Source organism: Panthera pardus, unplaced genomic scaffold, assembly GCF_024362965.1.
Source record: "Panthera pardus isolate Hobbes unplaced genomic scaffold, ASM2436296v1 HiC_scaffold_6, whole genome shotgun sequence".
In the NCBI taxonomy this organism is placed as follows: domain Eukaryota; kingdom Metazoa; phylum Chordata; class Mammalia; order Carnivora; family Felidae; genus Panthera; species Panthera pardus.
This window is the reverse complement of record NW_026526991.1, coordinates 81,033,537-81,055,747: the sequence shown is the minus strand read 5'-3', so window position 1 is coordinate 81,055,747 and position 22,211 is coordinate 81,033,537. Positions and strand designations below refer to the sequence as shown.

The following is a 22,211-nucleotide window of genomic DNA, read 5'->3' as shown; positions in this document are numbered from 1 at the left end:
TTGTGCTGCAAACAAGAAGTGAATTGTTTGGCTAACACAATCATGCCTTTTTTCCTGTTCTACCAGGGACCATGAAATAGTGGTATATTTGGCTTTTGTAAGTACAGTAGGTTGGGATTTCACCAAAGAGGTGAATTCAGTGAGTGAGTTCATTTGCCAAAACATCTATAATCAAAAAAAAGCATGATTCATAACAGCTAAAGTTTGTCTTTTGAAATTGAAGTAATGTGTATGTATATACAGTTCCAGACCAATAGGAAGAAAATCATTCACCTGTAAAATTATTTTCTGTTTTATTCCCTAAGTATGATGTTAGACTAAAAGGGGAAAAGAGAAAAGAAGCTGACTTAATCTAACCTAGTTTTTTGCTTCAGAGACCAATCACAGAGCAGACTGGAAATGATGACAGCAACAGGAGAGGCTTAATGGAAGACATACCAGCCTCCTGTTAGGTATATGACCTTGAGCAGTCATTAACCTTAGTGGCCTCAATTCCATCCTCTGTAAAATGGGGATGGTGACAACTACATGATTCTCAAATGTGAGAATCAGATAACATATGTGAAAAAATATATACATATATATAATCTTTGGTTACGAATTCCTTGTTTGTTTGTTTGTTTGTTTGTTTAATGTAATTTACTGTCAAGTTAGCTAACATATAGTGTATACAGTGTGCTCTTGGTTTAGGGGTAGATTCCCGTGATTCACTTCTTACATATAACACCCAGTGCTCATCTCAACAAGTGCCCTTCTCAATGCCCATCACTCATTTTCCCCGCTCCCCCACCCTCCCCATCAACCCTCAGTTTGTTCTTTGTATTTAAGAGTCTTTTATGGGTTTGCCTCCCTTTCTGTTTGAAACTATTTTTTTCCCTTTGCCTTCCCCCAATGGTCTTCTGTTAAGTTTCTCAAATTCCACCCATGTGAAAACATATGATATCTATCTTTCTCTGACTGACTTATTTCACTTAGCATAATACCCTCCAGTTCCATCCATGTTGCTGCAAATGGCAGGATTTCATTCTTTCTCATTGCCAAGTAGTATTCCATATTATATATAAACCACATCTTCTTTACTCATTCATCAATTGATGGACATTTGGGCTCTTTGGATAATTTGGCTATTGTTGAAAGTGCTGCTATAAACTTTGGGGTACATGTGCCCCTATGAATCAGCACTCCTGTATCCTTTGGATAAATTCCTAGTAGTGCTATTGCTGGGTCATAGGGTAGTTCTATTTTTAATTTTTGAGGAACCTCACAATGCTTTCCAGAGCAGCTGCACCAGTTTGCATTCCCACCAACAGTGCAAGAGGGTTGCTGTTTCTCCACATCCTCGCCAGCATCTATAGTTTCCTGGTTTGTTCATTTTAGCCACTCTTACCAGTGTGAAGGGGTATCTCAGTGTGGCTTTGATTTGTTATTTTCCTGATGATGAGTGATGTCGAGCATATTTTCATGTGTCTGTTGGCCATCTGGATGTCTTCTTTGGAAAAGTGTCTATTCATTCTTCTGCCCATTTCTTCACTGGATTATTTGGGGGTTTTTTTGGTGCTGAGTTTGGTAAGTTCTTTATAGATTTTGGATACTAACCCTTTATCTAATATGTCATTTGCAAATATCTTTTCCCATTCCATAGGTTGCCTTTTAGTTTTATTGATTGTTTCCTTTGCAGTGCAGAAGCTTTTAATCTTGATGAGGTCCCAATAGTTTATTTTTGCTTTTATTTCCCTTGCCTTCGCAGATGTGTCAAGTAAGAAGTTGCTGTGGCTGAGGTCAAAGAGATTGTTGCCTGTTTTCTCCTCTAGGGTTTTGATGGTTTCTTGTCTCACATTTAGGTCTTTCAACCATTTTGAGTTTGTTTTTGTGTATGGTGTAAGAAAGTGGTCCAGTTTCATTCTTCTGCATGTTGCTGTCCAGTTCTCCCAGCACCATTTGCAAAAGAGACTGTCTTTTTTCCATTGGATACTCTTTTCTGCTTTGTCAAAGATTAGTTGGCCATACATTTGGGGATCTGATTCCAGGTTCTCTATTCTATTCCATTGGTCAATGTGTCTGTTTTTGTGCCAATACCATACTGTCTTGGTAATTACAGCTTTGTAATACAGGCTAAAGTCTGGGATTGTGATGCCTCCCACTTTGGTTTTCTTTTTCAACATTACTTTGACTATTCAAGGTCTTTTGTGGTTCCATACAAATTTTAGGATTGTTTGTTTCAGATTTGGGAGGAATGCCAGTGCAATTTTGATTTGGATTGCATTGAATGTGTAGGTTGCTTTGGGTAGTTTTGAGATTTTAACAGTATTCTTCCAATCCATGAGCATGGAATGTTTTTCCATTTCTTTGTATCTTCTTTGATTTCTTTCATAAGCTTTGTATAGTTTTCAGCATACAGATCTTTTACATCTTTGGTTAGGTTTATTCCTAGGTATTTTAAAATATTTTTGACACAGTACCACAACTATGAAAGCTATTTTTTATTTAGACAGTGAGAAGGAAAAGCATCCCTTAAGTTTTTATCTTAGTGGCTCTTTTTATCTGGCATATTTATAAGCATCTCTTTATAAAGTTTATTAATTTTTCTATAGAGAGAATGAATTTTTAAGCAAGAAAATATTAAAAACTCAAAATATGTCAGATAAATATAATAGTTCAAAGGTAAGCTAAACTTGGAAAATGATAATTGTTGAGTCAAGAGGGAAATTTGGCAAGATGAATCAGAAACCTTAAAATAGTTATCCATAACATTGTATTTCTGAAGGGTTATCATGGGAAAAATAATCAAATATGCATGCACCACAATAGTATTAGCTATATTATTTATAATATTGAAATGTCCAGTAATAGAAAATGATTAGATTATGGTTTAGCTAACCAATGGGCTATTTAATCATTTTCAGTCCTTTTCCCCAAGAATATCTGATGGTGTGGGAAATATTTGTGTTACAATGTTAAGTGAATAAGACAAGCTATAAAAAATTATACACTATTATCTGAACTTTATTCATTATATGTAATATTCTATATATTATACATTCCATATATAGTATATATTCTGTTTCTATATGGAACACACATCTCCATAAATAGACTATACACACATACACACCATATCTAAATTAAATAGTCAAAGCTGTTTTCTGTATGTATCTAGATACATGTTTAAGAAAAAGACTGGAAGGAGACAGTAAAATACTAACTATGATAATTTCCAGGTGATATTATGGGTACTTTCTTCTGAGTTTTTCAAGTCCCCCCTGAAAAATGATGCATTTGGAAATATATTTTTTAAATATGTATTTTTAGAAAACAACTTGCCTCTTTTTCTCTCTCTCCTTTATAACCATGGATTAGCTTTATTCTACAGGTGTATTTATATCTAATGATCAGCATGGATTCTTACATTGCTGTCTTTCACTCTTTTGGTTGTCTGAATGTCCATTTCTAATAGATTATTTAGGAAGGGCTCATGGGATCATTGTAGCCTGAAAGTTGGCAAGTTTATAATAGTTTGTTTGCAGCTTTGTACTTGGAGGTCAATTTGGGTAGATATAAAATCCTGGACTCATATTTCCCTTCCTTGAGTATCTTAAATTTGGGCACTAAGAATTGTTGAAAAATCTACTAACAATCTTGTTTTCTTTTCCTTATTAGTGACTTAGCCTTTTTGCCTGGTTGTCCAGTGATTTTTTTTTTTTTTTCTTTAAAGTAGTTTTAACTATGGGGCACCTGGGTGGCTCAGTTAAGTGTCCCACTCTTGATTTCACAGTTTGTGAGTTCGAGCCCCACATTGGGCTCTGCACTCTCAGCACCAAGCCTGCTTGGGATTCTCTCTCTCTTCTCTCTCTGCCCCTCCCTCGCTTGCACGTGCTTGCTCTCTCTCTCAAAATAAATAAATAAACTTTAAAGAAAAATAAAGTAGTTTTAATTATGATTCCTTGTTGGCCATGCTAACATGGTTATGGTATCCTTTCAATATATAATTCCGGGATTTTTTCCAAATTTTAGAAAAATGTTCTGGAATTATAGTTTTAATGTTTATTTTGTTCTATTGTTTGGCATTCTTTGCAGTCTCAGTCATATTTATATTGGGCTTATTTTTGTTTTTTGTTTTTTACACTTCTGTGTGTATCACTTTCTATTGAATATTTTTTAAATCTCATTTAAGTTTTTTTTTCCTTATTGAAGTTCAGTTGACATACAATGTTATATTAGATTTGGGTGTACAACATAGTGATTTGGCAATTCACACATTCAGTGCTCACTATCATAAATGTAGTTATCTGTCACCACATAACATTAGTATAATATTGTTGATGATGTTCCCCATGCTGTACTTTTCATCTCTGTGGCTTATTTATATTTTATAACTGGAATTTTGTACCTCTTAATTCTCTTCACCTATTTTGCCAATCTTCTCATCCACTTCCCCTCTGGCAACCACCAGTTTGTTCTCTGTATTTAAGAGGTTTTTGTTTTTTTGTCTGTTTGTATTGATACATTTGGAAATATACTTCTTAAAATACATATTTTTTATTTTTTTCATTTTATTATTTTATTTTTTTAAATATGAAATTTATTGTCAAATTGGTTTCCATACAACACCCAGTGCTCATCCCAACAGGTGCCCTCCTCAATGCCCATCACCCACTTTCCCCTCACCCCCAACCCCCATCAACCCTCAGTTTGTTCTCAGTATTTAAGAGTCTCTTATGGTTTGCCTTATTCCCTCTGTAAGTTTTTTTTTTCCCTCCCCCTTCTCTTCTCTGATCTTCTGTTGAGTTTCTCAGGATCCACATATGAGTGAAAACATATGGTATCTGTCTTTCTCTGCCTGACTTATTTCACTTAGCATAACATTCTCCAGTTGCTACATCCATGTTGCTACCAATGGCCAGATTTCATTCTTTCTCATTGCCAAGTAGTATTCCATTGTATATATAAACCACATCTTCTTTATCCATTCGTCAGTTGATGGACATTTAGGCTCTTTGAAATATATATATTTTAAAAACTACTCAGCCTGCATGATTTTTTAATGTGGAAAGTATTCTGTCACCATCAGTATATTTCATTTTAGCAGTGGTCTGGTGACTCCATTTCTTAATGAATAACACATACACATACATACACAAACATACATGTATGTATATATTCCCACACATATATATACATTTGGCATAGTCTGCTAGGGAATATGCTACTGTGAATTTTTTTTTTAAATTTTTTTTAACGTTTATTTATTTTTGAGACAGAGAGAGAGAGACAGAGCATGAACGGGGGAGGGGCAGAGAGAGAGGGAGACAGAATCGGAAGCAGGCTCCAGGCTCTGGGCCATCAGCCCAGAGCCCGATGCGGGGCTTGAACTCACGGACCGCGAGATCGTGACCTGAGCTGAAGTCGGATGCTTAACCGACTGAGCCACCCAGGCGCCCTGCTACTGTGAATATTAATGTTATTGGCAAGTGATCAGACTTTCTAGTCTTCAGTGATATTTTTCATCATCCAGATGAATTTTAACAAAATAAATTCCTTTTGTTTAAGGGTCTGAAATTCTTAATTCATTTTTAGGCTATTTTCATACAGCTGCCGTAAAATTTTTGGTAAAGCCATCAATTGTTTAAAAATTATTCTATTTAACATTATTCATATTAAAATTCTATTTCTCAGGATTGGCATGAGATCATTTTTAAGTAGAGCACCAATTATTGTTCATTGTCAGCTGTCGCCCTGTTGGGGATCATGTGCCTGTAGCCTCGGGAGGAGAACCACCGTTTGTGTCAACAGTGATAATCATTTCTGGTCATTAGGAGCTCAGGGTAGCATTCGTAACTAAACACTGAACAGGAATTAGGATGATGGTACTTAATCTCACATTTATTTCTCTTTCAAGAATTAAATAAAATCTGTTTCATGTCGTTTGACATTTTATCCTGCTTTTTTGTAGAAAGGAAGATGGTGAACAACACGTACAAATGAAGTCCTTCAGGTACATTAAATTGTGAGATTGGCACGTGGTGGGTGGAAAAGGCTGCACATGCAAACCTTTAGCCAAAGTGAAAGGCAACATCAAGACAGAATTGGTTCACGAATATGAGGTTTTTCTATCTACTTTCTTTTCTATCTACTTGAATAACATTTTGTCTTAAGATGCCTCTAAATTTTTCTTACAAGAGCTGTTTATTAAAATATTTCCCTTAAGCACTAGAGAAGAGTGGGTTCCTTATATAAACAAATATATAAACAAATATAAACAAACGATTACTTATGAGGAGCTTCTGACGGTTAGGAATTCATCGTCGTAAAATTTTCTGTCAGTTGTTTCAACGTAGTCTCAACATCAACAGAAATTTTTCTAGATCTGGCCACCTGGTCGCATCTCAGTGTTGCTTTTTCTTCATTTATTCTGGCTTTTGATGTGATTTACAAAACTCTGGCATGGGTCAGAGTGGCAATAACAGTACACAGAATTAAGAGCCAGAGCCCTGCTGCTCCATTATGAAGTGAGCACCAGCCTCTGGGAAGCATGCCTTTCCTTCATAGGATCGTCCAGATGTCTTGTCAAGTGCATCTCCTTGAAGAAAAGAACTTTATTCAAATGCTAGCTATTGTGCCTTCCTCTGGGTTCCCTGGTTCCTATCGTCATCATTCATTGTTCGCCACAGTGGCCTTGGTCCCACCTGTCCTCACCTGTCTCTAACCCACAGCTTTGAGAGCACCCTGTCTGCTGTACAGCCGTGGCATCGGGCATCTCTGTCCATTGCTGTTGTCCGTGCTGGTGGGTAATACCAGTAGAAACAAGAGGTGATCATTCTAACATGAGGATAACTATAACATTCTTCTAACCATTAAATTTTAATCTAAAAATTACTCGTGAATAGACCAAAGTATGAGTGCATAACTAAATTATGTGAATACACATATAATTTTAATTCCATCCCGTTCACTCAAAAGGACATAGTTTGTCCCAGGAATGGCATTACCCAAGTGTGAATGGTTGGGGGAGAGGGAAGTATTATCTCCATCAGCCTCCTTCAGTGTTCTCCCCTCCCCCACTCTTTTATGTAGAAAAATTACATTTTCTTTCATCTAATTTAAAGTTGCCGTAGGGGCGCCTGGGTGGCTCAGTCGGTTAAATGTCCAACTTCAGCTCAGGTCATAATCTCGTGGGTCATGAGTTTGAGCCCTGCATCAGGCTCTGTGCTGACAGTTCAGAACCTGGAGCCTGCTTCAGATTTTTCTCCCTCTCTCTTTCTGCCCCTCCCCCACTCACGCTCTGTCTGCCTCTTGCTCCCAAAAATAAACATGAAAAAATTTTTAGAAAATAAAGTTGTTATAGAAATAGCTCCAAGCAAGTCTCCTACTTCTTACCCATCAGATTGTCCTTTGAAAACTCTTCTTACGTGGAAATTCTGGAGTTGCCATGATCTGAGTATTCTAAGAGAAGCAGACAAATGCTTACAGTTAAGCGTGAAGAGTAAAATAGCCTAATTCTTGAAATGTAAGATCCACATTATTCCCCTACATTTTCCCAGCTGTGTAAAATGTCTTATCAATGGCATCTTCCTGCTAATTGGCAACGTTTTTCTTGCCTTCTGATGTATTAACACTGAATTTCCAACAGATGGTGGCTTAGGTTTGGTGACATATGGTAACAGTATAAAAGGTACTGAGGTAGTGGAGAGAGGGAAGTGATTAATCATGCAGTAGTCATAGAAAATTTTCGGGAGAATAACCGAGCTGGGTTTTGAAGAAGTAGGATTTTTCTATGAATATAGAAGGGAAGGATATTCTAAGCCTAGTAAAGAGCAAGTCAGTGGAGATGTGAGAGGACTTGGCATGTTTGAGGACTAGCAAGTCATTTGGCGTTGCTACTAAATAACACTTGGAGAGGTAGGGAAAGCATGGAGAGATGGAACTGACTGAGGGCACAAGCCAGGGCATGGTGAACCTTGAGATGTCATTAGGGAGTTTGGCTCTTCCTCTTAGGCAGTGGAAATGTACTTAGCAGCTTTATGCGGTGGAATTCGATGACTTCATTTGTTTTAGAATAACTTTGGAAGCGGCGGTTTGTATAGACTGGAAGAGGAAGACACTAGAAAGTATAGCAGGTTAAAAGGCTTTTGGGGATAGTGCAGTGAGCTATCACCTAATGAATTAAGGTGGCGACCGATGGATGGAGAGGAAGAGAAGACATATTTAAGAACTAGAACCTATAGGAATTTGTGATTATGTGGTTCCTCAGAGTAAAGAAGGAAGGGTTCAGAATGACTCTAGTGATGTCAGCAACCAAGATAAACTCTAGAGAAGGAGTAAATCAGGGGTAATGGAGGAAGGAGAAATAAAATGGGGCAAATTGCAAAGAATGTATTCAGTGTGGGATTACTTGAGGCTTAAAGCGCTTGTGAATCACATAGGTGTGTAATTCAAGTTCTGAAGGTCGGGGCCTGGGTGAGGTATGAATGAGGTAGGGATTTCGTAGTAAGCAGCTTATGTACAATTGTAAAGTCTTTGCAGAAAGGAGGTATCTCAGGGTGAAGCTGTAAGGTGAGGAAAGAGTATAGCCAAACAGGGAATCTTGGGGACACCACTGTTTAAAGATTGAAGAGCTGATAAAGAGACTAAGGGGACTGAGCTGAGCAGGAGGATGGAGGAGCAGGAGCGGTCCCAGAAGCCGGAAAAAGAATAAGAAATGTCAGTACTGTCAAATTCAAGTCAGGGATCAGCAAGGAACTGCATAAAATAAGGACACTAGAAATAGTTTCAGTGGGTCAGTGTCTGTGGGAGGTTGATTTTAATAGATGGAAAGCCTGTGAAGTGAACGACATAGTGGAGATGGTGTTCTTCCCAGGAAGCTGGCTGAGAAGGGAAGATGGCAAGGAAAAAAATCCCTAGAATTGGGAAAAGGTTGTTTCCCCCCGCCCCCCGGATGGAGAGATTTGCACACACTTGTAGCCCCATGGGAAGGAGCTGTGGAAGAGAGTGACCTTAAAATGCTGATAACTGCAGGGGCTCCTGGGTGGCTCAGTCGGTTAAACTTCCGACTTCGGCTCAGGTCATGATCACACAGCTTATGAGTTCGAGCCCCGTGTTGGGTTCTGTGCTGACAGTTCAGAGCCTGGAGCCTGCTTGGAATTCTGCATCTCCCTCTTTCCACCCCTCCCCTTCTCTGTCTCTGTCTGTCTCAAAGCTAAACATTAAAAAAAAAAAAAAAAAAAAAAAAGATGCTGGTAACTGCTGATGATAATACCCGGGAGGAGTGAGCTGCAATGGAAGGCTACTCAACTCTTCCTCTGAAGACAGGAAGTTATAAAACTACCCACGTGGTTCTCAGACACATCTTAATTCTTGAAGGCTTGCAGAAATAAGATAGGGAGGAAGGAGCAGGGGTAGTTGGTGGGGTGAAAGCTCCGTGAATGAGCACCGTCCCTGTGCTCAGCAGCGCCCTCCTCTTCCCTGAACTGCCAGTGCAGGGCCAGAGTTGGGAGCTAGGACCGCATGTGCTTGGGGGCCTCCTCTGGCTCCAGCTGGTGCCTCTGGGGGAACCGTGGGTCTGCTCATTGTTAAAATAAAGGAGGTTCTTTTCCTTCTTAGAGAAGCTCATAGTCAAACTGAAAAGCGGAGGAGAGATAAAATGAATAACCTGATTGAAGAACTGTCTGCAATGATCCCTCAGTGCAATCCCGTGGCACGTAGACTGGACAAACTGACGGTTTTAAGAATGGCTGTCCAACACGTGAGATCTTTAAAAGGTGAGTTTGGAAGTGGCTTCCACACTTGGATTTGTGAAGTCCTCCCTGTAATCAAGGTACTTGATTCATTCGTTCTGTTGTTATTGGCTACTGAGATTCTGTACAGATGTGTCTTTCAGCTTTATAGGCATCAGTTTTTTATAGGCATCAATCTTGATACTTGCTGATATTCTGTATGTGGAGAGAACACGACTCTAGATATCGAAAATCTTGGTTTCACTAAAAGCTTTATCTGAAGTGCACACAGTACGTTTTTCCATTTGTGTCATCTTCCAAATCTTTTATCAATGTCTTACAGTTTTCAGAGTATAGTTCTTCCACTTCCTTGGTCAAATTTATTCCTAGGTATTTTATTATTTTTGATGCAATGCTAAATGTAATTGTTCTATTAATTTCTCCTCCTGCTAGTTTTAGTGTATAGAAGGGCAATGGATTTTTGTATATTGATTTTGTATCCTGCAACTTCACTGAATTCATTTGTTAGTTCTAATAGTTTTTTGGTGGAGTCTGTAGGATTTTTTCTGTATAGTATTTTGTCATCTGCTTATAGTGACAGTTCTACTCCTTCATCACCAGTTTGGATGCCTCTTCTTTCTTTTTCTTATCTGATTGCTGTGGCTAAGACTTCCAGTACTGTGGTGAATAAAAGCAGTAAGAATGAGCATCCTCATCTTCTTCCTGATCTTAGAGGAAAAGCATTCAGCTTTTTACCACTAAGGATGAAGTTAGCTCTGGGTTTGTCATTTATAGCATTTATTATGTTATGTTCCCTCTGTACCCACTTTGCTGAGTTTATCTAAATATTGTGTTTGCCAAATGCTTTTTCCTGCATCTGTTGAGGTGATCATATGATTTTTATCTTTCATTTTATAACATGGTGTATTTTGATTAATTTGCAGATACCAAACCATCCTTGCATCTCTGGAACAAATCCCACTTGATCATGGTGAATGATCCTTTTAATGTATTGTTAAATTTGGTTTGGTAGTATGTTGTTGAGGATTTTTGTGTTCTTCAGGGCTATTGGTCTGTAATTTTCTTGTTTTGTAGTGTCTTTATCTGGTTTTGCAATCAGGGTAACGCTGACCTCATAGAATGAATTTGGAAGTTTCCCTTTCTCTTCTATATTTTGGAATGATTTGAGAAAGGTAGATATTAATTCTTCTTTAAATGATTGGTAGAATTCAGTGATGTAGCCATCTGGCCCTGGACTTTTGTTTATTGAGAATTTTTTGACTACTGACTCAATTTCATTGCTGGTAATTGTTCAGATTCTTTTTTCCTGATTCATTTCTGGAAGATTGTAGGTTTCTAGAAATGTATCCATTTCTTCTAGTTTGTCTAATTTGTTTGCATAGAATTTTTTGTTCTACTCTTTTTTAATCCTTTGCAATTTTGCAGTGTTGGTTGTAACTTCTCCTCTTGCATTTCTGATTTTGTTTGATTCTTTTTATTGATAAATCTGGCCAAAGTTTTAACAATTTTATCTTTTTAAAGAATGAACTCCTAGTTTCATTGATCTTTTCTGGTTGTTTTTTTTGTTTGTTTGTTTATTTTTTTGTTTGTTTGGTCTGTGTTTCATTTATTTCCATTCTGATCTTTATCATTTTCTTCCTTTTACTAACTTTGGGTTTTGTTTGTTCTTTTTCTAGCTCCTTTAGGTATAAAGTTAGATTGAGATTTTTCTTCTTCCTTGAGGTGGGTCTGTATCACTATAAACTTCCCTCTTAGAATTACTTTTGATACATCTCAGGGATTTTGAACCATTGTTTACATTTTCATTTATCTCCATGTATTTTTTCCTTTCCTCTATGAGTTGTTGACCCGTTGGTTGTTTAGTAGTGTGTTTTTTTAGCCTCTACACATTTGTGGTTTTCCAGGTTTCTTTTTTTAATTTATTTCTAGTTTCATACTGTTGTAGTCAGAAAAGATGTTTGATAGGATTTCAGGTTCTTTTTTTTTTTTTTTTTTTCAGTCTTCTTAAATTTATTGAGACTTGTTTTGTGGCCTAACGTGATCTATCCTGGAGAATGTTTCATGTGCACTTGAAAAGAATCTGTATTGTTATTTTGGATGGGATGTTTTGTGTATGTATATCTGTTAAGCCCATCTGTTGTACTCTGTCATTCAAAGCCACTGTTTTGTTATTTTCTGTCTAGGTGATTTATCTGTTGATATAAGTAGGGTGTTAAAGTCCTCTACTATTATTGTATTACTGTTAACTTCTCCCTTTATGTATGTTCATGTTTTCCTTGTGTATTTAGGTGCATAGGTATTTACAATTTTTATATCCTCTTGTTGGAGCATTCCCTTTATTATTATGGAATGGCCTTCTTAGTTTCTTGTTATTTGTTTTGAAGTCTATTTTGTTGATATAAGTATTGCTACCCCATCTTTTCTTTTGCTTTCATCTGCATGGAATATCTTTTTCCATTCCTTCATTTTCAGTCTGTGTCTTTAGCTCTGAAGTGAGTCTCTTGTAGGCAGCATATAGTTGGGTCTTGTTTTGTTACCCATTGAGTCACTCTATGTTTTTCGATGGGAACATTAGGTTTATTTACATTTAAAGTAATTATTGATAGGTACATATTGGCATTTTAAAAATTGTTTTCAGGTTGTTTTTGTAGTTCTTCTCCATTCCTTTCTTCTTCTTCTGGTCCCTTCCCTTGTGATTTGATGACTTTCTTTAGTGTGATGCTTAGATTTATTTCTCTTTATTTTCTGTGTATGTATTATAGGTTTTTGGTTGTAGTGACCGTGAGTTTCATATATAAAATCCTAGTATAGAGCAGCCTATATTAAGGTGACGGTCAGTTAACTTTGAACACATTCTAAAAGCACTACATTTGTACTCCCCCTCTCCACATTTTATATATATGATGTCACAGTTTACATCTTTTTTTATTTCGTGTATCCTTTGATTTTTATAGATATAATTTTACTACCTTTGTCTTATAACTGTCATTCTAGTTTTATAAGTGGTGGATCCACTACCTTTACTACATAGTTGTTTTTTTTTTTTTTTTTTTTTTTTTTTAACATTTTATTTATTTTTGAGACAGAGAGAGACAGAGCATGAACGGGGCAGGGGCAGAGAGAGAGGGAGACACAGAATCAGAAGCAGGCTCCAGGCTCTGAGCCATCAGCCCAGAGCCCAACGTGGGGCTCGAACTCACGGACCACGAGATCGTGACCTGAGCTGAAGTCGGACACTCAACCAACTGAGCCACCCAAGCGCCCCACTACATAGTTGTTTTTACCAGTGAAATATTTTTCTTTCATAATGTTCTAGTTATAGCCCCTTCTTTTCTGCCTAAGAAGTCCCTTTAACAAAAAATAGTACTTTCAATCACCTTCCTTAGATTTCCACATGTGGTAGAACAGTGGCTTCTCTACTCCAACCAGCTGACTGTGTGCAGATCCGAAGAGCAGGCGGTGGGGAAAAGAACGTATAGCCTTGATCCCTTCAATGCCATGCAGAATGGCACAAGCGTGGGGATACTGCTTGGCAGGCTTCCTTTTGGGAGTGTGACTGGAGGTCTCATTTTCATAACTGTTGTGAAATAAGATTCTCTTTTACCCACAACTGGATCTTGCATAAGTTGTATGCAATATTTCCTTTAAGTCTTTTGGCAGTGAACATTTGCAGGCTCAACTGAGGTTGTTTGATTGCAACCCTAAAATTACCCAACAATTTTCACATTTGTAAGGCCCTGAGGGAGGAGGACCTAAGGGAAAAGCCACAAATCTATCGATTAATTCAACAATCATGCACTGGGCAGCAAGTAGCTTCCTGTCTATGCTGGGAACTTGAAAAGGAAGCAAGATCTCTATGCTCTAGGGGTTCACGGTAAGCAAGAGCAACAGACCCTGGCAGAGATCATTAAAACCTAGTGTGATAAATGCTACAGTGGAAGTATGAGTGACAGGAGCAGCAATAGAAGCTCCGTGGGGATGAGACACTGTCTAAATCCAGAGCAGATTCTGTGGCATGGAGCACAGGCAATAGAAGCTCCGTGGGGATGAGACACTGTCTAAATCCAGAGCAGATTCTGTGGCATGGAGCACAGGTTTTTGCCCTGGGCCCTTGTAAGCTGAAATTCGGTGATCAAGTACTCCTCGCACATCCTGAGCATACCCTTTAGTCAGTGCTGCCCACAAGTGAGAGGACTTAAGACCACTGGGTCTGTCTGCATTCCAGGGCATTTACCAGCATATACCCCCCAGCCTGCACCACAAAAGCCTAGACACGGAATCATCAGAGAGCTGCAGGTGGATCGTGTTATTTGTGTCCCTACATAATTACTTTAAAGACAGAAGGATGGCGAATAATTTTTTGTACTATACTCTCAACAGTGCTTCTCAAATTAGCTGGGTGGAGGACAAGTGTTATCCACTCCCATCCATTGTGAAATACACTTAATTACTGGAAAAAGGATCAGGGCTGGGATCCACAACAGTGTCGACTCCATAAGCGTCTAAATGCTTGTTCTTAGTTTCTGTACTCATCTGCCACAGTTTGCTGCTGACATTGGTCCGCAGACCACACTTAGAGTAGCCCTTCTTTTCATCATGTACCTTCAGAGAAACTGTGGGCATTATATGTGTGCAATCATAACACTGGGGCCCAGTAGGGTACAGTGGTACATGCATATAGTCCCAGAAGTAAACCTCCTGGGTTCACGTCTTGGCTCTTTGACTTAAGAGCTGTGTGACTTACTCCCATTATTTAACATTCTAATCCTCAGCTTCTGTATCTGTAACAGGGATAATGCACTTACCTGATAGGGTCGTTGTTAAGAGTAAAGAATAATATATATAAAGGACAAGCACAGTGTTTACTCATGTTGGAGTTGGGGGTAAGAGGAGGAGGGGGAGGAATAGTTACTGAGATTTCGATCATTTTCACCTAATGAACACTGTCATAAAGGTGAGCAATCATGTTTCCTCATTGGTTTTTGCCAGCAGAAATCTGAGAATCCAAATTCATTATCCCTCATTGGCACATGTACAGAATGTCACAGCATGCATTTTATTAACACACCTCACCCTAGCTTTAGCTCTGCCCTTGCTCCCCTCATTTTCTCAAGAGCACGTCCTCACTCACTGTCAGGGCTTGCCTATTCTGGCCAATTTACCCTGACAGGGTTTCCCCAGCATCCCTCTGCCAACCTTGCTTCAAGCCAGACAAGCAGATATCACTGCTTTGCTCAAATTGATGTATTGCTGTACCCTGGCCTGGAACGCAGTCTGTATCTTTCAGCTCTTTCTCAACTTCCTCCCACCAGGTTGCTGTGTAGTAATTATAACAAGAAATCGTTTGAGGGAATTCTTGGTGGCCTATCTAGAAGATAGATTCTGAAAAATAGATTTTTTTTTTTTTTAAGAGAGCATGAAATCTGGGGAGAGACAGAGGCTCTCAGGAGCTCAGGCTCATGGGGCTCGATCAGGCCCACATGGGGCTCGATCCCATCACCCCGGGATCATGACCTGACCCAAAATTAAGAGTCGGTCATTCAACTGACTGAGCTACCCAGGTACCCCTGACAGGTTTTCGTTTACTTATGCAACGCTCATAAGGGTGCTACCAATCTGAGAAAACGTTATCAAATCATACCATGAGGTGTTTTTTATTTCCCCTCCTCCCCCCCCCCCCCTCCTCCATCACTTAGGTATTTTGTGAGTTTGAGCTGCAAATCCATCCAAGGACCAGTATGTAGTTAAAATATCTCAAGGTAGAGGGGAGGACCCTCTCAGGGCATTAACCCATCTTTCTCTTGGAAAAGCAACTTTTCTTGCAATCCTCAGGAAGAAGGCTTGGGGTTAGGGATGTTGAGAAGAAAAGGGAGGGAAAGTTCATTTACCTGTGAATCACCCTTGCCTGGAGGTTATCTGGAGACTGGGCACCTAGGCTTGGTGGACTGTCCCCTGCGCCCCCTTGTGGCCAGAAAGGGCTTTCTCCTGTCAAGGTGGGTAGATGCCTTCAGGGCAAATGTGATTTGGTGCTTCCCTTACTTTCTCTCATTCAAACTTTGACCTAGGTTTTGACCTGCTGATTCCTTATTTTGCCAGCTGTTCAGTTATTTTAATACAATATACTCTGTGCTTAGGGCTTGAATTATTTCGTTTATATTTTATACATATTTGTATATTATCAGAAGTCTCCCTATGATTTTTAAAGAGCTATATGGAAAATTTTATGAATCCATAGAAATGGTTTAAAATTCCACAGTTTTCCTCTTTGGGGTAATTCACATGATCAGTTTTAATAAGCTAAGAAATCACAGAAATAACTAGATTGTTGAATATTGTTGCATGTTGTAGTGTTAGAGATATTACTCTTTTTAAATACAGCTCCTACTGTCTACACATCTAAGTATAAGGGAATAAGTAGTTCTAAGAATTTACAGCATAAAAGCAGGACATTTTAATCTAGTAATAATGAAATAATGATCACAATAAGGTCTTAGTGCTAAAAGAGAAAATACCATTTTCAATATTGGCAGGAGCAACAGTGCTAATGTTCACTGAGCACTTACTACGTTTCCAACTCTACACTATTTTCCATAACTTTTGGATTTATTTTTAGGTATGACTAATTCTTATGCAGGAGATAATTATAGACCTTCATTTATTCAGGATGATGAGCTCAGACACTTAATCCTTAAGGTAAGTAAAGAGATCTATTTGTCTAAGCTGCATTTGTCCTTTCTACTTTGCTTGAGTAGGACACAGACTTTCTTCAGTTTGCTTCCAGTTGTAAACACACGGGACTCTCTATTACACCACATTTCCCTTAATACAAAAATAAGTTGCACAAGTAACCGTGTCTTAGCGTGGGATGATGAAAGTAGAGATGGGGTAGGTACTTTCCAATGTACAGAGCAAAGCTTGTCTTTAATGCGAAACTTACACCACCTACTGCACTCACCTCCTATGCCATGGGATCTGTTCCCCTGTCACCACCACCTTCAAAGTCATCTACTTCATATCCTATTCCTTCAGGATTCTGTTCTCTGAACATTAGCCAGTTACTATTATGAGCTATCAGTTGATGCTTTGACACTTCTGTTCTCATCATTACACATGCATGGGTTTTCAGATTTACTGGTCTAGAGGTTTATTTGACATGGAAAATATGGCCATGTCATTGGCTTATCCTGCCTGCCCCCAGGAGGTGATAAGTGTCTTGATCTTGTGCTATGACTCCTGGCCTTTAAGCCGCAGAATGATTAAGCAGAAAGATTCTTTATATATATATATATGTATACGTGTATATATATATATATATATATATATATATATATATATACATGTATATATATGTATATACATATATATATACGTATATATACGTATACATATATATACATATATGTATACGTATATATATATATACGTATATATATGTATATATATACATACACACATCCCTTTTTCTTCTAATTTTTTTTAAATATGAAATTTATTGTCAAATTGGTTTCCATACAACACCCAGTGCTCATCCCAACAGGTGCCCTCCTCAATACCCATTACCCACCCTCCCACCCCCCAGCAACCCTCAGTTTGTTCTCAGTTTTAAGAGTCTCTTATGTTTTGGCTCCCTCCCTAACCCTTTTTTTTCTTCTAATTTAAAAAAAAATTTTTTTTAATGTTTATTATTGAGAGACAGAGACAGAGTATGAGCAGGGGAGGGGCAGAGAGAGGAGGAGACACAGAATCCAGAGCAGGCTCCAGGCTCTGAGCTGTCAGCACAGAGCCCGATGGAGGGCTCGAACTCACAAACCGGAAGATCATGACCTGAATTGAAGTCGGACGCTCAACCAACTGAGCCACCGAGGTGCCCCTCTTCTAATTTTTTAAAAGCTTATTTATTTTGAGAGACAGTGAGGAAGGGAGAGCAGGGGAGGGGCAGAGAAAGGGAGAGAGAGAGAGAATCCCAAACAGTCTCTGCATTGTAAATGCAGAGCCTGACATGGGGTTCAAATTCATGAACCCTGAGAACATGACCTGAGCTGAAACCAAGTCGAACGCTCAAATGACTGAGCCACCCAGCCGCCCCTAAAAGGCCCTTCTTTTATTTGAGCAGCTGTATGTATGTATTTATTGGGGGGTGGGGGGGAGGGAGTGGTGCAGAGGGAAGAAGAAAGAGAATTTTAAGCAGGCTCCACACCCAGTACAGAGCCCAACTCAGGGCTCCATCTCATGACCATGAGTTCATGACTGGAGCTGAAATCAAGAGTCAGACATGTAACTGACTGAGCCACCCAGGCACCCCTGAACAGCTGAATTTAAATATGATATTCCTGATAGAAATATAAAGGATTTTTTTTTTGAAGATCAAGATTTTTTTAAAATTTTTAGTGTTTATTTATTTATTTATTTTTAATTTATTTTTTTAACATTTATTTATTTTTGAGACAGAGAGCATGAATGGGGGAGGGTCAGAGAGAGAAGGAGACACAGAATCCGAAACAGGCTCCAGGCTCTGAGCTGTCAGCACAGAGCCCGACGCGGGGCTCGAACTCACAGACCGCGAGATCATGACCTGAGCCGAAGTCGGACACTCAACCAACTGAGCCACCCAGGCGCCCCAATGTTTATTTATTTTTGAGAGAGACAGAGCATGAGCAGGGGAGGGGCAGAGCGAGAGGGAGACACAGAATCCAAAGTAGGCTCCAGGCTCTGAGCTGTCAGCACAGAGCCTGACACGGGGTTTGAACCCACAAACCGCAAGATCATGACCTGAGCTGAAGTCAGATGCTTAACCCACTGAGCCACCCAGGTGCCCCAAAGATGAAGATTTTTAAAGTTAGAAAAATGTATAATATGCTTTGGAAACTTTCTCACCAATCTTTAGGTGTTTCTTTCATTCATAACTTAATATATACTGGTTCTGCCCTTATAGAATATGTCTGCCTAAGTCACTTCATGTTTGTTTCCAGTTAGTAGAAATTAATCAAGGAAATGTCCAATGGAGTGCCAGACTCATCCTGTGTCCATACATATCCATTTCCATATAGGTTGCTTCCCAAAGGATGTCCTGGGCAGATTTTAGTGGGAGTAGCTGATGTTAGAATTTTTTTAATTTAGTTTTAAATGAGCAGCACCTTATCATAATTCAAAAAGTATATCTATCGTAGGATGTCTTCTCTTTTCCTTGTCCCTAGCCTACACAGTCCCTTCATCTCAGAACATCCTCGGGAAAGTGTTATGGATGTGTTTTGATATCTTTATAGTTTCTGTATGCGGTATAGAATTTGGTATAGGTGTTTTTTATATTAGAAAATCTCTCAACCATATATTCCATGGCTAAACTTTCCATGTCAAGAATGAGTTTAGATTGGAGTTCATTCAATTTGATGTTCTTCACAAATCCTTTTACATCTTAAGAAAATTTCCTAATTTTACTAGCTCTATGAACACTCTTAGTTTTTTTTTTGTTTTGTTAAGTTTGAGAGACACAGAGAGATTATGAGTGGGGTAGGGGCAAAGAGAGAGGGAGAATCTCAAGCAGGCTCTGTTATGTCAGCACAGAGCCTGATGCGGGGCTTAAACTCATGAACTGTGAGATCATGACCTGAACCAATTCAAGAGTGATGCTCAACCAACTGAGCCACCCAGCTGCCCCAACCACTCTTAGTTTTATTGCTACAGCAATTTCACAGTCTCTGAATGTGTGTAAGAAAGAAGATATTTAAAAATATTTACTTTTATATTTTTAAATCCTAGACTGCAGAAGGCTTCCTATTTGTGGTTGGATGTGAAAGAGGAAAAATTCTCTTCGTTTCAAAATCAGTCTCCAAAACACTTAATTATGATCAGGTATCCAAAACTGAGGATATTTTCCGCCTGATGTTTAATTTTTTTTGAACAAACACTTATTTCTGGGTTCTCTTCCTGAACCCTGTCTTCCCACTGTGCTGGGAGCTGAGGTTTGCTTGATTAGAAGAACTCCAAGAGAGATGGAAAGATGTATGGAAAGAGTATGGGTGTTTATTACTGACAAGAGTGTTCACTTCTTGACCTCCAGCAAGTTAATTTTCCTGAGCCTGAACTTTCTCTTAAGTAAAAAGGGGAAATGGTGGTTACATGGGTCTCTTAGGACGTAAACACATAGCTGTCATATTTGAGACTGTCTGAAAAATGTTAGTTGCCCTTCTGTTTCCTCCAAAAGACAGCATTATTATATATTATTAGGTTATATGCATTGCATGTTAGCTTTTGCTCTAATCTCTGGCAACAAACTCTAAAATACATCTTTTATTTATCTAGCTTTGTAATCTCTTTACCTCCTCATTCCTGAGCACCATTTAATTTAAATTAATAAATTAATACTTGCCAGTAATAAAAAAGTTACTCAAAAGCTATAGCACTAACAATAATCCACCAGAGTGAATAAACTAGCACCTGTGGTCTCCTTTATTCATTTTAAGTTTATTTATTTATTTTGAGAGGGAGAGAGAGAATCCGAAGAAGGCTCCTTGCTGTCAGTGCAGAGCCTGACGTGGGGCTCGATCTCATGCACCATGAGATCATGCTATGGTCTCCTTTAAAATAGAAATCAAATTGACCACAGGTTTAATCTTAAATAACTCACATTAATTTCACCTATTTTCTCCCCAAACATGAAAATTTGGAGAGATACAAGATTCATAGATAAAAAGAAGAGGTGTTGCGAACTTACTTATGGAAGGAGTAAGAACCCAATGAATCATACAGCTGGTTTTAGCTGCCTAAGGGACACAAAAGCAGGGCAAGACGTGGTTATTTTCCAACAGAAGATAGAGAACACCATGCACACACACATGTGAAGATAACAATTCAGGATAGCACATAAGTTCCAAATTAGTGACATGGAATCCAGTCCCCCTGGGCACTGACTACTCAGGAGGACTTTGAAATCCCCACCATCATACGGGGTCTGGTCCTCAGCTTTTAGACTCAAAAACCAGGTTTTCTTTGAGGCAAAGAGTTATGGGTATAAACTTCTATCAACCAATGACACAATAGATTGATTTATAAAATGCTAGTTTTAAAAATATGAGATATCTAACTGCCACCAGGCTAATTGTATCAGCTGGTCCATTTGTTCTGCCTTCTGTAATATCTACCTAGCTAATAAAGGATTTCACAAGAAGGGTAATCACTGTGGGTCAGGGAAGGCTTCACATACAAAGTAGAATGTCTGCTTAGGCTTTAAGATGAGCAGACAAGGGAAGGAAGACATTTCAAGTTGAGGAGGGAGTCTGGGGAGTAAAAGGCAATTGACTAGAGTGACTAGGGAATTTTGAGTTTGTAGAGAAAGGAGTAATGAATTCTAGATGATGAGACCATACAAGTAAAAGCATAGAGTAGGAATGCTCTACATATTGGGAGAAGGGGAATGGGAAGTGGAAGGTGTTCCAGGTTTGATTTTTTTTTTTTTAATCTTTATTTATCAGAGAGAGGGGGAGAGAGCGAGAATCCCAAGTAGACTGCACACTGTCAGTGCAGAGCCCAAGGAGGGGCTGGATCTCATGAACTGCCAGATCATGACCTGAACTGAAACAAAGCGTTGGACACTTAACTGACTGAGCCACCCAGGCACCCCAAATTCTGTTTTTTAATAGTATAGTGATTTTTTTTTAAAATCTGAGTCACACCATAAAATTACAGATTCTCTGTGACTTCCATATTATATTATAATGACAATCTCTTTACTTTTACCACATAAAAAAAGTTTAAATCATAATAAGATTTAGAAGTAACAAATGAATTGGGGGACGTTCACAAGAGTCCACTGAACATTAGCAATTACGTGTCTGTGATTTGTGTGTTTCCAGATAGGGTTTTGTGTGCACGTGTTTCTATCTACAAGTATCACCCTGCTTTTAACACTAAGTTAATGTCACACAGTGCAGTAGATGTGTTTTTGAGCTTAAGAAAAAGCCACTTTAACAGGATTTACCATACATTTATATGAAGAAATGTAGAAAAATTGTGGTACTAATTTTAAACAAACATCTACCTTATAAATAGGCTAGCTTGACTGGACAAAGCTTATTTGACTTCTTACATCCAAAAGATGTTGCCAAAGTAAAGGAGCAACTTTCTTCTGATATTTCACCAAGGGAGAAGCTGATCGATGCCAAAAGTAAGTGCTCATCTCAGTATGTCTGTGATTGTATGTAAATATGATACTTACTTAAAAGCACAACTATATAATATTTTGAAAATTAGGCAATTATAGTTTTATAAAGAGGAGATTTAGTAAACTTTACGATCATTAACCTCAGAGCTCAAAAAAACAGTATAACTAGAGAATTCCTTCATATTTGTATGAAGATGCTTTGGGGAATATGTGATTATTTCATATTCACTATTTTTCATATGCTAATACAATCTTTATAAGAAAGCATCATTTGGGATTAAAAACATTGCTGGAGTTTCCATTATTCAGCTACTTACTGATAA

At 38.4% G+C, this 22,211-nt stretch overlaps 1 protein-coding gene across 11 annotated transcripts in view; it reads left to right on the top strand.

Annotated features, from left to right (window-relative positions):
- The window catches only part of BMAL2 (basic helix-loop-helix ARNT like 2), a 122,881-nt gene that overhangs the window by 54,084 nt on the left and 46,586 nt on the right, over positions 1-22,211 (top strand). For 9 of the 11 annotated variants that reach the window (XM_019452290.2, XM_019452297.2, XM_019452291.2 and 6 more), the window contains 5 exons: positions 5,951-5,992; positions 9,598-9,755; positions 16,345-16,424; positions 19,488-19,580; positions 21,777-21,891. In XM_019452290.2, the coding sequence (XP_019307835.2) occupies positions 5,951-5,992; positions 9,598-9,755; positions 16,345-16,424; positions 19,488-19,580; positions 21,777-21,891 (488 nt within the window). The remainder of the gene's footprint in view (positions 1-5,950; positions 5,993-9,597; positions 9,756-16,344; positions 16,425-19,487; positions 19,581-21,776; positions 21,892-22,211) is intronic. The other 2 variants (XM_019452294.2, XM_019452293.2) reach the window with 1 other exon arrangement.